Source organism: Echinops telfairi, unplaced genomic scaffold (assembly GCF_000313985.2).
Source record: "Echinops telfairi isolate 266 unplaced genomic scaffold, ASM31398v2 ScPeMD7_60;HRSCAF=208, whole genome shotgun sequence".
Classification (NCBI taxonomy): domain Eukaryota; kingdom Metazoa; phylum Chordata; class Mammalia; order Afrosoricida; family Tenrecidae; genus Echinops; species Echinops telfairi.
Window position 1 is genome coordinate 37,231,446 of NW_022103958.1, and position 13,449 is coordinate 37,244,894.

The window sequence follows — 13,449 nt, forward strand, 5'->3', positions numbered from 1 at the left end:
TTTCATTGCATTCATTTTGTTGTATGATTTTTAATGATGATATTGGTTTCAATGCCCATAGTTAATTTTGTTGCATTCCTTTTGTTTATACATTTTCTCCATAATATTTTCTTTGCTTTCTTTGTTGTTGTCTTACTATTTAACATGATTGTGTGACTTTCTTCAGTTTCACCTTGAACTTAAATCTGAGCAATTCATGGTCTGCTTTATAGTCGGCCCTTGGTCTGGTCTTCGCTGCTGATGTTGAGCATTTCTTCCCATCCACTCTTCCCACAGATGTAGTCAGTTTGGTTTCTGTGCATTTCATCTGGAGACGTCTGCGTGTATGGTCTCATTTTTGTATTGTTGAAAAAAGGTATCTGCTATGAAATCATTGATCTTACAAAATTCTATCATGTGATCTCCAGTTTCGTGTCTATCAGCAAGATTGTATTTTCCAACAACCGTTCCTCCCCACTTGTTTCCAACGTTTGCATTCCAATCCTCAATAATTATCAGTGCATCTTGACTGCATGTTTGATCAATTATGGACTGAAAATGTTGAAGAATTCTTCATTTTCCTTATCATTAGCTTTAGTGATTGGTGCATAAATTTGAATAGTTGCACTGATTGGATTTCTTGAAGGTGGGTAGATATAAAATCCTATCACGTTGAACTTCAAGATAGATGTTGAAATGCACTTTTTGATGATGAATGCCACCCCATTCCTCCTGGATCTGTCATTCTTGGCATACCAAAATTATTTTCTGATTCAAAATGGCCAATACCAGTCCATTACAGCCCACTCATGCTTGGAATATTGATCTTTCTGTGTTCTATTTCGTCTTTTACCATTTCCAATCTTCCTAGATTTTAACTTCATACATTCCAAGTTCCAATAATTAATTGATGTTTACAGTGGTTTCCTCTCATTTTGAGTTCTGCTCCATCAGCAAATACAAGTCCCAAAGGCTTTGCTCACACTGGCTTTGCTCCATTGGTGTCGCTGCAGTTGACTCTCTTCGAGAAGGCAGCTCTCCCTGTCATATTCTGAGTGCCTCTAACCTGAAGGGTTCATCTTCTGGCACTATCTCTAGCAATGTTCCCCTCTGTTCAGGCGGTTTTTGGTCTCTAAAAAGGTTTCAGTGCTATCTATAAGGTTTTCGGTAGCTAATTCGCCAGAAGTTAGCAGCTTACTCCTTCTTTGCCATCTGTTCTTAATCTGGAAGCTCTGCTGAAACGTGTTACTTTGGGTGACCCTAATAAGTGAAACACCAGTGACAACAGCTTCCAGCATCACAGCAGCACGTAAGTCACCAAGAGATGATAAACTGTCTAACAAGTGGTGGCAGAGTTGGGCCTGGTAACATTTTTTGTTATACCTAAGGTCATCATGACTAACAACAGGTCTAACTACATCCTTAATAGGATATATTATCAGCCTCAGCCCTCTGGTAGGAAGAGGATTTGAAAGAGTCTCACTACACACCTATTATCTGATATAACTCTGGGAATGTACTCATTTTTGCAAGGCAGTAAGTCTGTTAATCTACCGTTGAATAGATTATTCAATTGGTGACCACCTCTATAATGGCCACTTCTACCAATTTAATAGCTTTGCTAATACCTTGCCCTAAATGAATCCTAGTTTCCTTAAATCTTTTCATTGACCACCACACTTTGTTCTCAACCTACCTAAGTTTTGGCATAGGTATATTACGTTCTTTGTAACAATCAGCTTCTCCACTATGTTATTATTATTAAGCATTCCTGTCTACTTTTAGGATGATTTAAAACTTTATTCACAGAAATAACATAGATGTATTAAATTTAGATTTCTTTAAAGGGGCTGAAGGATTTTACCTTGAAATGCCAAATTCTTGATGAGATCTTTTGCCATTACTACGGTCCCATCTTGAAGAAGACTGTTCAAAAGGCGGTAGACCTGAAGTTCCTGAACTCCTCCTCAACTGTGGTGCTGGTAAGCTACTCCTACTATTCAGGCCCTGTTGAATAATTTAACAGTGGTTAAAATCTTCTTCTGTTAATATGCTATATATGTAATATTAAAGGCGGCACATGAAGATGTCAATACAAATTGTATTTTACATTACGTTTTAATCTAAGAAAAACAGAACATTATGCTGTCTGCCAGTTTCTTCCAGATTTTACATTCTATACATTCCAAAATTTACATATATTATATATTGAATTAATCCATTCATGTTCTTCTTACTTAAAAATTATTTCTGAATTCTTTACAATTTAAGTAAGGCTTTTTTTCCTCCTCTTCTACACACTCATCCCTACTTTTATGAGAAAGAAACAAGGGATAATTTTAAATATGGGTAAAATAAGACTTTCCCTAAAAAATTACTTCAGAGGAACAGCTTAGGATCAGGGAAGATCAGCCCAATATCAAAAGCTTTTATAATTTTCAGTATAATTTTATCTATTATACCTAGCAGTTAAGCTGAAGAAAAGATACAGTTCTGAGTTACCATCTGACTTAATAATTAAATTAAATTAATAACTTTAGCATTGATAATATTTAATATTTACATTAAATTTACAAACATCATAAGCTATCCCTATGTTCTTTTAATGAAAATACCCAATGTTTACATAAGTATTTATTTTGTTGAGATTTATAAAAAATCGCTTCTGTTTCCTATTAAGTTCCCTATCAGCAGACACTGAAACAATCAGAGAGAGAGATCTATCTGTTTCCATCTAAAATTTCCCAAGGATGTTGATTTTATAAAGGTCCCTGGTTAGACAGTCGGTGAAAAGTTCCTTATACAACTAATCCTCCACTGTCTATAGTTCAGGTCCAGAGAACCTTTCTTAGTTCTTAACACACCTATACTTGTATTATAGCATAACTTCTGCCTTAATAATCTTTTTAAACTAATGCTGCTGCTCTTTTCTGAAGCAGCATAAGGCTTTTTCATAGTCTTTTCCAAAAGCAGGGACAAATTAGACATGGCATTCAAATGGGAGTTTAAAAAACACAAGAGAAAGGAATAGGAGGGCATTTCCTGATTCTTATATGACTTACTCCTATCAGTAGATACCAGCACCAAAAATAAGATTGATTAACTGCTCAGGAAATGAGGCATTAAGGTTTCCTGTTTAATTAATTTTATTGTTTGAAATGTTTTTAAAATGTACCAATGCACTCTTTCTACTTAGTAAACACAAGCACAATACTGATGTCAATGTGATTTTCGTCATTAGGAATTACCACTCCAAATACCAAGTGGAAATATACAGGAAGAAAATTCGAGTAAATATAAATTTAGTAATATATTGAACACTTAGTTTATTGATACATTTATTGCTGTTTTTTGGAGGCTTGTGATTAACCTGTCTCATAGGTGGATTGCTGAAAACTGCCATATGGCCAAATGCCATTGTTGTAAGTAGCACCACTGGAACGGCTACTTAATAATCAATTTTTAAAAAAGCACCACATAACTACCTAGGGTTGGGATTGTGATCAATAATGATTTTCAAATTATTTTTTACCTAGATGGGCTTGTTTGAGCTTCAGCATGTCTGAACCTTAGTACTGAGAACTAACTAAATAAAATTATTCTTCAAATAAAATAGTGTCTGGGGTCTTAAGGCTTGTTTCCAAACAAGCAGCCATCTAAGTGAGATGTCAACTAAGTCCACGTGGAAGAAGCACACCATCACCAGTCACCAAAGAATTGTAAATCCCATAATCTGAAGTCGAAGGAGGGAATAGTAGCGGAGTCTAAATTGTGAGAATTCAGCTTTCAGAAGGCGATGGATGAAGTGGGAGCCGAGGATACATTTGAGGAATCTACATAGGACATAAGCCTCCGGTGACTTCCCTCCATCCACAGTAGAGGGACGGGAAGAAAGTGGTTACTCAGCACGGCACGTGGGAGGGATGACTACAGAAGACCAAAAGGGTAAACCTGATGTGAACGGTTGAAAATCTTGTCAGTTGATTCCCCCTCAGATGCATGTTAAGCCTGATCTGGTTTTCAACATTTCTGGGGTTTTTTTGTGAATTTATTTGTTACTATTGGGGTTTATCTCAGGTGTGTCATGTCACTGGAGGTCACCCTCTTGACTTTTTTATATATATTTTCCTGTTTTTCAGTATATGCAACCCAGGATTGAGGAGCCTATAGGGACAGCAAGTAGAATAAGAGCTTTGGGGTGGGGGTGGGGGGTAAAGGGAGCTGATGTCAAGGAGGTCAGGAAGGAAAAGAATGTTTTGAAACTGATTGTGGTAGCCATTGTACGATACTGTTTGACGTGACTGAACTATGGGATGATATCTGTATTAGCTTCCAATAAAATGGTTGTGGGGAAAAGAAGACATTTAACATTTTGCAAATTGTTTAATTAACAGATTAAATGGATTTGAACTTCGTTCTCTCGTGGCCCGTTTTCTTATGTAGAACACAGTAGTTGAGTTCCAATCTCTTAAATGTTTCTAGTTATACGTTTTCCTGATGGTAGCTATTGGTGAAGACGGTGATAAACAGCCCAGACAAGTGAAAGCGTGGTGAACAAGCACAGCACACATCCATTTGGAGCTGTATTGTTTTGTAAAGGAAACCCTATTTTGGAAATCATTTTACAGAGAAATTAATCTTATATCTAATGATGGAAAAAGCAATGCCAACTAGGCGATCTCAGTCTCCAATGGGCAGAAATGCCAGGGGAAGAAGGGGGAGGGGGCAAGTTTCCAATAAAACATCAATTAAAAAAAATCAATGCTATGTAAATCATAAAATGAAAATTATAGTGATTATTTCCTCTTGGTTCTTAACAAGGACAATTCCTGCATTCTACAGAATAATAACATGTTGAGTACTGATTTATGCAGGAATTAAATCTGTTTCTTATTTTGTAGCGCTTGACAATAATAAGAATAATAAATAGTTGCTACCATTCAAGTTATTACTGTTAATTATAGCACTCTTATTTGGATTAAGAATTGAATTTCCATCTAGACTTATTTGAACGAATTAACTACCTCTGAAGTCCCAAGAGGCTAAATACAGTATAAAAGAGAGCGGTCCTGGGGGAAAAGAACAAACATTCTATTGTATATAAAGGAGCAACTTTCATTTGAAAATATCATTAAATATGAAAAACTGGCTCGTGAACAGTATTTTGACCTTGTAAAGTTTTCGATCTCCTTTCTCAGCTGGGTCTTCCATCTCAGAGCAGGGGTAAAATCCAGGAAATGGTGTGAGAGGATTAATCTTTGGCCTACAGGAACCTGAGAAAGCACCCATCAGGCTACTGATGCTCCGTAGGGTTGAAATGACTTGTGGGGGGAGGGTGGGATCAACCAGAAGGTCTGACACCATGGTGCGAGCTTCATTTAGCACAGAAAGGTCAACTCCACTTCCACCTCCAGAATTCTAGAAAAGAAAAGATGTAAACTTACTTAACACTTGTTACATGGGAAACTTAATATTTAAGAAAAACTTACTCTTCTTTGAATCAAGGCCTTTGATCTATCTAAGCAATTGAAGACTTGTGTTGTTGTCAGGTACCACGGAACTCGCGCTGACTCGTGGACCGTACCTTATGGACAAGAATGTGAAACACTGCCTGGCTCTGTGCCATCCTCACAACTGCGGTTACGTCTGAGCCCACTGTTGCAGCTACTACATCAGTGCACTGCCACAAGGGTCTTCCTCGTTTTCACTGCCCCTCCATGTTACCAAGCATGATGTCCTTCTCCAGGGACTGAACTCTCCTGTTAAGTTTTCATTTATGTGGACCTGGTATAAATGCTATATTAAGTAGGATAATTCTAACTTGGAAATTTTTGACAGTGAGAATACATCTTGAGTAATAATTTTTTTATTAGCTTCCACACTACATTTAATGGTGTCTATTACGACATTCTGAGACTTTCTAACTGGTATAAAACCAAATCTGCACTTACTTGAAACATCTATGATCCGCCCAGTCCTGCCCTTCAGTTCTGGCTAGACCAGAGCAGGTACACTGGTACTGGTAAGGCTCAGACACACCGAATCCTGGTCAGATAAGCCCCTCAGGCACAGAAATGGGAGTAGTGATAACAGGAGGGTAGGAGAAGGGTGGGGGGAGGGGAGAACTGATCATAATGATCGATGCATCACCCCACCCCCCACCTCGCCCAGGGGGACAAACGACAGAAATAAAAAAGGTCAAGGGAGACCGCGATCGGTGTTAGATATGAAAATAAAAATAACATAATTTATCAAGGGGTCACAAGGTGGGGGGGGGGGGCAAGACTAGCTGATACCAAGGGCTCAAATATAAAGTAATTGTTTAAAAATGATGGTGGCAACTTATGTACAACTATGTTGGATACAACTGATATATGGAATGTTCTATGAGCTGTAAGAACACCCAATAAAATGATTTTTTCAAAATCTATGATTTGGACTTTTCACTCAGTTATTGAGGATTTTCTCTCCCTTATGTCAGTGTCTCCTAAAGACAAACACTGTGTCTCTCATTCACCTTACTCAAGAAGCAGTCCAGCACAGTGACAGCTTTTTTGCAAAAAGACAGCAGCTTCAAATCTGGACTCTAACCTCATCTGTGTGACCTTGAGCAAGTTATTTACCATCTGAACAATTTTCAGTTTTTTCCACTGTAAGGTGAGGGTAATAACATCTATCTGAGTAGGGGCTGATATGAGAATTAAATCTGACCAAGCAGGTAGGGTACTCCAACAATGTACAGCACCTATGTTTATAGTGTAATAAATGGTACTATAACAAGTATTATAAAAAGTAATAAATATATAAATAAAATTAGTTCAGAAGTCAAAAGAAATTTGAGCCGGATGGTTAAAAAAATTAATGAAAGGGGTAGCAATGGCTGAGCTCAGAATTATTGGTAGAAAAGTACTTTTTACAAAGTAAAATTTAGAGAAATATTTTATTGATGTATACAAGTTATTTTTAATTTTTGAAAATATATATGTGACATGCAAGATATTCAACTCAATTACCCTTAGAAATAAGTGCACAGATCAGAGCGGTCAATTAAATGTGTTACTCTATTTGTTATATTTTTCCTGAGCTTATATTTCTATAAGGGAATGTTTGGAACTCATAATTATTCAATTTGTTTAATGAGTTACAATAAAGCTGCTTCTTAAGTATTTTCTACACATGCTCAAATTGAGAAATATTATGCACTTCATTTAGGTCATGGTACCTAAAGAAAGTCCTTGCTTTTTGTGAATATGTTTTTCTTTCTTTAGTGTTATTTTTAGTCAGTTTTTATTTTAAAATGTTCTTCACTACTGGGGCATAGTCCAGTTATTTTTTGGCTTTTATCTACTATAAATAACATTAAAGCCAACAACTCTCTCTATAGTCTATATATATATCACAACAGACAACCAGACCTCTCTCTGATAACTTTGACTAATTTGAATAGTTAAAATAAGTAAAGCAAATACACATGAATAAAAATTAAACAATATCATTTGCAATGTTAATAGACTAATAGGAAATATTGAGAGACCATATCAATAGATGTAGAGAAACTATCCCCCTCTGTGGATCAGTGGTCCACAATCAGAAGAAAATATTTTCATTCTTAAGTCCATTGAGATTCATAGAGTCTCTCTCTATGGGGCAGTGTAGAACTGTCCCCAGGGGTTTCATAGATTGTAGATCCTTATGGGAGCAGGATGCCTCCTCTGTCTCTGAGTGATTGGTGGGTCCGAAATGTTGGTCTTTGCAGTTAGCAACACAACACATGGCCCATTATGTCATCAGGCTCTTTTTCATACTTGAAATATAGATTTATTAGTTTATTCTGAGGCCATATTACATTAATAAATGTTTAGACTGATTATGTAAGACTGGCTTATTATAATTTTCCTATTACATTTTACTCAAAATGTAATTCTTAAAAAATCGACTTAAATAAAGGTCCCAGATATTTTTACTAAAGAGAATCTTATGGTACAGAAATATTATAAATGCATTTTTAATTGAAATGTCTCGAGTCTCACTACAGATATGGTTATAAGTGATGCTACTTATATTTACCTGATAATGAGGTTTATACCATTGCTTTAAGTCCCAATCCCAGAGAATCATCTGAAAGAGAAAAAAATCACTTAGTTGGCAAACTATAAACAAATATTTATAAAGACAAAATACAGCATATTCAGAGATCGCTAAAATAACTTCAAATTTACAGGAAAATTGAGAAGCTGAGAATAAAATTTACCTCTAGGTAGACTATTAATAGACTGTTATTAATAATACAAAAGGGCTTCAAAACTTCATGGAAAAATGGAATAGAAAGATAATGAAATTTTTCCACAGACTTTTTAAAGACCCTTTGTCCAATATCTAATAAAATCAGAAGAGTAAGCTTAAGAATAAAATCACTAAGATATGCTCTATTAGTCTTCCAAATATCTATTATTATTAAAAGGGCTAGTAGAAACCAAAAAATCATTATCTAATCATAAAAAATATGTCATCCAGAGGATGATGTAACATATAAAAATAATAATCTATAAATTATTAAGGGTTCATGGGGGAGGGAAGGAGGGGGAGGGAGGGAAAAAATGAGAAGCTGATATCTAGCTCAAGTTGAAAGAAAATGCTTTGAAAATGATGGCAACATATGTACAAATGTGCTTGACACAATGAATGAATGCAAGGATTGTGATAAAAGCTTAAGAGCCCCCCAATAAAAGTATTTAATTTTTTCAAAAGTTACAGTTTTGTAAATGTCTACCCGGTAAAAATATGTCATCATCCCCTCCTGAAAGGTGTTTCATTTAGTGTCACAAACCAGTGCCAAAGGGTGGTGCTATTTCCTTACCTAGAAAGCATTTATACACTGGTTAGATTAAAAGTGAATTTATAAAACCAATCCCCCCCACATGTTGATACAGATAATTCATAACTGTCTTCATGGACATCGCCTTTACAGGCACTATATGATAATTTCTTAGTTCCAGACTAGATTTCCTCCCTTGCAGAATTTCAAGCTGCTTTCTTATTCCATAGTCACTAGGCTCAAAGAATTAAGATTAGCTTTAATTCAGCAAACTATCACTACCAGCTATTATTAATCCTGCCTTTGTTGTTCTTGTTTAAGTGCCATCAAGTTGGTTCTGACCCAGAGTGGCCCTATGCACAATAGAGTGAAACAGCGCCCAGCCTGGTGCCATAATCACAATTGTTCCCCTTCGTGAGCCCACTGCTACAGCCGCTGTGCCAGTCCATCTCCTTGACAACCTTCCTCTTTTCCGCTGCCCCTCCACTTTACCACAAATGATGACCTTCTCCAAGGACTGGTCTCTCCCAACTACATGTCAAAAGTATGTGAGACCCAGTCTCACCATTCTTGCCGCCAACAAGCACTCTGGACATACTTCTTCCAAGACAGACGTTTGTTCTTGTGGATGTCCATGGTAATTTGAATATTCTTCTCCAGTACCACCGTTCAAATGCATTGATTCTCTTCAGTCTTCCTTGTTCAATGTCCTACTTTTATATGTATATAAGGCAATTGAAAATATCATGGCTTGAGTCAGGTGCACCTTAGTACATCTTTGCTTTTCAATGCTCTACATAGGTCTTGTGCAGATTTACCCAATGAAATGAATCCTTTGATCTCTTGACTGCTGCTTCCATGAACATTGATTGTGGATTCAAGCAAGACAAAATCCGTGAGAACTTCAACCTTTTTTCCATTTATCATGATGTTACCCATTGGTCCAGTTGTGAAGATCTTGGTGGCGTAGTGGTTACAAGTTTGGCTGCAACCCTCAAGGTCTGCAGTTTGAAACTACCAGCAGTTCTGCAGGAGAAAGATGGGGCTTTCTGCTCCAGGAAGTAGTTAGTCTCCAGAACTCACAGCGATCATTCAGCGCTGTCCTATAGAGCTGCTCTGAGCCGGCATAGACTTGATGGCAGTGAGTTTTTGGAGAGTTTTAGAGTTACGTTGAGATCTAATCCATACTGAAGGCTGCATGCAACCCTCGATCTTCTTTACCAAGTGCTCAAGTCGGAACTCCTCACTTTCAGCAAGCCAGGTTGTGTCATCTGCATACCTCAAGTTGTTATTAAGCCTTCCTCCAATCCTAATGACCCGTTCCTCTCCATATAATCCAACTTCTGATTCTTTGCTCAGCATACAGACTGAATATGTATGGTGAGAGCATACAACGCTGACACACTTTTTCTGATTTAAAACCACGCAGTATTCCCTTGTTCTGTTAGCCTAACTGCCTGTCAATCCATCTACAGGTTTCACATGAGCACACGAAATGTTCTGAAAGCCCCATTCTTCTTTAGGTTGTCCACACTTGGTTTGATCTACACAATCGCATGCTTTGGTGTAGTCCACAACACACAAGTAAACAACTTTCTGATTTCTCTGCTTTTAGCCAAGATCCATCTGACCTCAGCAATGATAGCCTCTGTTCCACATTCTTATCTGAATCTGACCCGAACCTCTGGCAGCTCCCTGTCAATGTACAGCTGCGCCTGTCATTGAGTGATCTTCAGCAAGATTTTACTTGCATGTGATATCAATGATATTGCTCTATAATTTGAGCATTCTGTTGGGTCACCTTTCTTTGGAATGGGAGCAAACACATGAATCTCCCATCACTTAGTCAAGTAGCTGCCTTCCAAATTTCCTGGCATAGACAATTAAGTGCTTCTGGTGTTTCATCGGTTTGTTGAAACATTTCAATCAGTATTCGATCAGTTCTTGGAGTCTGGTTTTTGGCTAATGCTTTCAGTGCAGCTTGAACTTCTTCCTCATACGACTGGTTCTTGCTCATAGGCTACCTCTTGATACGATGGAATATTGACTAGTTTTGGGGGTGTTTTTTTTTTTGATACAATGACTCTGTGTATTCTTTCCATCTTCTTTTGATGCTTCCGGCATCATTTAACATTTAGCCCACAGAATCTTTCTATATGGCAACTGGAGGCTTAACTTTTCTCTTCAGTTCACTGTAAGACATATCTTAACTGTCTTTAAAGTTTACTAAATGCCCTTTAAAAATATAATTTCTATCTTCTAAGAGCCTTTATGTCTGATCTTGCATATAAGCCTCATAATTTATAATATAACCTATATGCTGAACTGTGTTGTTTCTTGTCCTTGGTCTGAAGTCTCCTGGTTGCAGAAGATCTTAAAGTGTTATTTAACATTGGTCCAATATTGATCAGGAGCCAGCACACTTTTCTGTAAAGTGTAGGGTTGGATTTGTGAATCACAAAAGGTCTGTGTTGCATCTGACATACCTATCTTTGTTTTTATTTAGATAGGTAGATAATGCTATTGGTGTCATTAAGGTGATAGTATCCCATGTGGCAGAGTAGAAATGTCCTACAGGGTTTTCTTGACCACAAGGTCTTCCTCTCAGAGCGTCTGGGTGGGCGTGGCCACCAACCTTGCAGTGAGCAGCCAAATTCATTGGCATCAAGTCCACCCTGACTCATGACAGCGCTGTGTGCTTCAGAACAAAACTGCATTCCACAGTGTCGACGGATGATTTGTTCCGAAGTGCACCATCAGACCATTCTGCTAAGTCCCCTTGGCTAGATTCAAACCTCATTTGAGTCAGCAGCCTAGTGCATTAACTCATGTTTATTCCTCCAGGGACCCCCACACATTAAGACCACCATAACCTAGAATCACTTGATAGGCTTATGTACCATTTTCTTCATGACGTTCTTGTACAATTTCTTTTTAGACCCAACTGCGTATTTTATTTTTGTCTTGATTATAGTCCGTCAAAGGTGGGTGGGTTTTTTGTTTAATTAAAGACGTCAGCTATTAACAATTTCTCCCATCATCAGAACATCTGTAAATCTGATATTTTTCTAAATTCACTAGTAAAACTCTAAAATAGACCAGAATGAAAACAAACGATCTAGTGGCATGTTATTAAAATTTACCTATCAGCTGGGCATCAATTCATTTGTTTGCATTCTTGGCTTACAAGCTTGGCTAATGGTGCTTTTGTTCCCAGGTGCCATCAAGTCAGTTCTGACCCAGGGTGACTCGTGCACCACAGAACAAAACACTGCCCAGTGCTGGCGCCATCCTCACAATTGTCCCATGCCTGAACCCACTGCTGGAGCCACTGTATCAATCCGTCTCCTTGAGGGAGCCCATGTCCTTGGGGTTCCTCTTTTTCACCGCCCCACCACTTTACCAAGGATGATGTGTTTCTTCAGGGTCTTTCCTGACAACACGTTCAAAGTACATAAGGCAAAGTCTCATCATCCTTGCCTCTAGGAGCACTCTGGTAGTGCTTCTTTCAAGACAGATTGGTTTGTCCTTTTGGCAGTCCATGGTACTTTCAATATTCTTCTGCACCACAGATCAAATGCATCACTTCTTCTTTGGTCTTCCTTATTCAAGATCCAATTTTCACATGCAAATGAGGCAATTGAAAATACAATGGCTTGGGTCAGTCGCCCCTTCGTCTTCAAAGTAACATCTTTGCTTTTCAGTACTCCGAAGAGGTCTTGTGCAGCAGATTTACCTATTGCAACTTGACTCATGAGGACCCTGCTACCCCAGCCGCACTTCTACAAGAAATCTATTAAATTGTGACCACGCCTACACCTCACTTCTCTGCTTCATTCCTCCAAGTAGAAGCTGACTTCCTACTAATGCAAGCAGAAACTGTCATGAGTCAGTCATCCCTTCCCCCTCACCTCCCTTCACCTATGTAACTAAATGAACATCATATTTTAAAATATTTGCACTTACATGCTGAGAGCCATATTTTTATTTACACATGCATTCACAAAGGAGGTCATAATGCTTCCAAGAAAATGAAAATTGTTTCTTGGAAGCAAACAAAAAAATTAAATATAAAAATGGCTGGTGGTGCTCCAAATGGGCGAGATATATGAATAGATTATACACCTATGAGGACGGCAGGACATTTCCTGCCAAGGGAAGAACAGCTAGAGAGGAGAAAACGGCTCCTTCCAAAACCAAAACGCACTGGCGTTGGGTCCAGGAGAGAGCGTCTTCCTAGGGCTTCCACGGCCGTCACTAGGGAAGCAGGGAAACGCCTCTTTCTCCCAGAGTGCCTGATGGGTGAAAACTGCCAACCTGTCATTTAGCAGATCAATTCAGAACCCACTCCATCACCGGGGCTTCTAAAGAGTCCTTAGAAAAGGGATCATGAAAAATAGTAATCCTGCCACTTTCTTCCTTTTCTTTTCTTTTTTACATTTTTATTGGCACCTAATCCACACCTCATACAATTCAATAGTTCAATCATTCAATCATAAAGAATAATTGTACAATCAATTTTAGAGCCCCTACCCCGATGGTTAAATCACACCACTTGCTTATAAGCTTTACTATCTTAGCTTACATTTCTTTGGAAGCTCCTCATATACTGAGCCCACTCCAAGGCCAACAACTTGGAATCTAATGCTAGCAAA

At 38.0% G+C, this 13,449-nt stretch overlaps 1 protein-coding gene across 1 annotated transcript in view; it reads right to left on the reverse strand.

Annotated features, from left to right (window-relative positions):
- The window catches only part of PDE3B (phosphodiesterase 3B), a gene marked incomplete at its 5' end in the record, with an annotated part of 155,620 nt that overhangs the window by 46,311 nt on the left and 95,860 nt on the right, over positions 1-13,449 (reverse strand). The window contains 3 exons of the mRNA XM_004711617.2: positions 1,844-1,986; positions 5,149-5,397; positions 8,047-8,097. Coding sequence (XP_004711674.2) covers positions 1,844-1,986; positions 5,149-5,397; positions 8,047-8,097 — 443 coding nt within the window. The remainder of the gene's footprint in view (positions 1-1,843; positions 1,987-5,148; positions 5,398-8,046; positions 8,098-13,449) is intronic.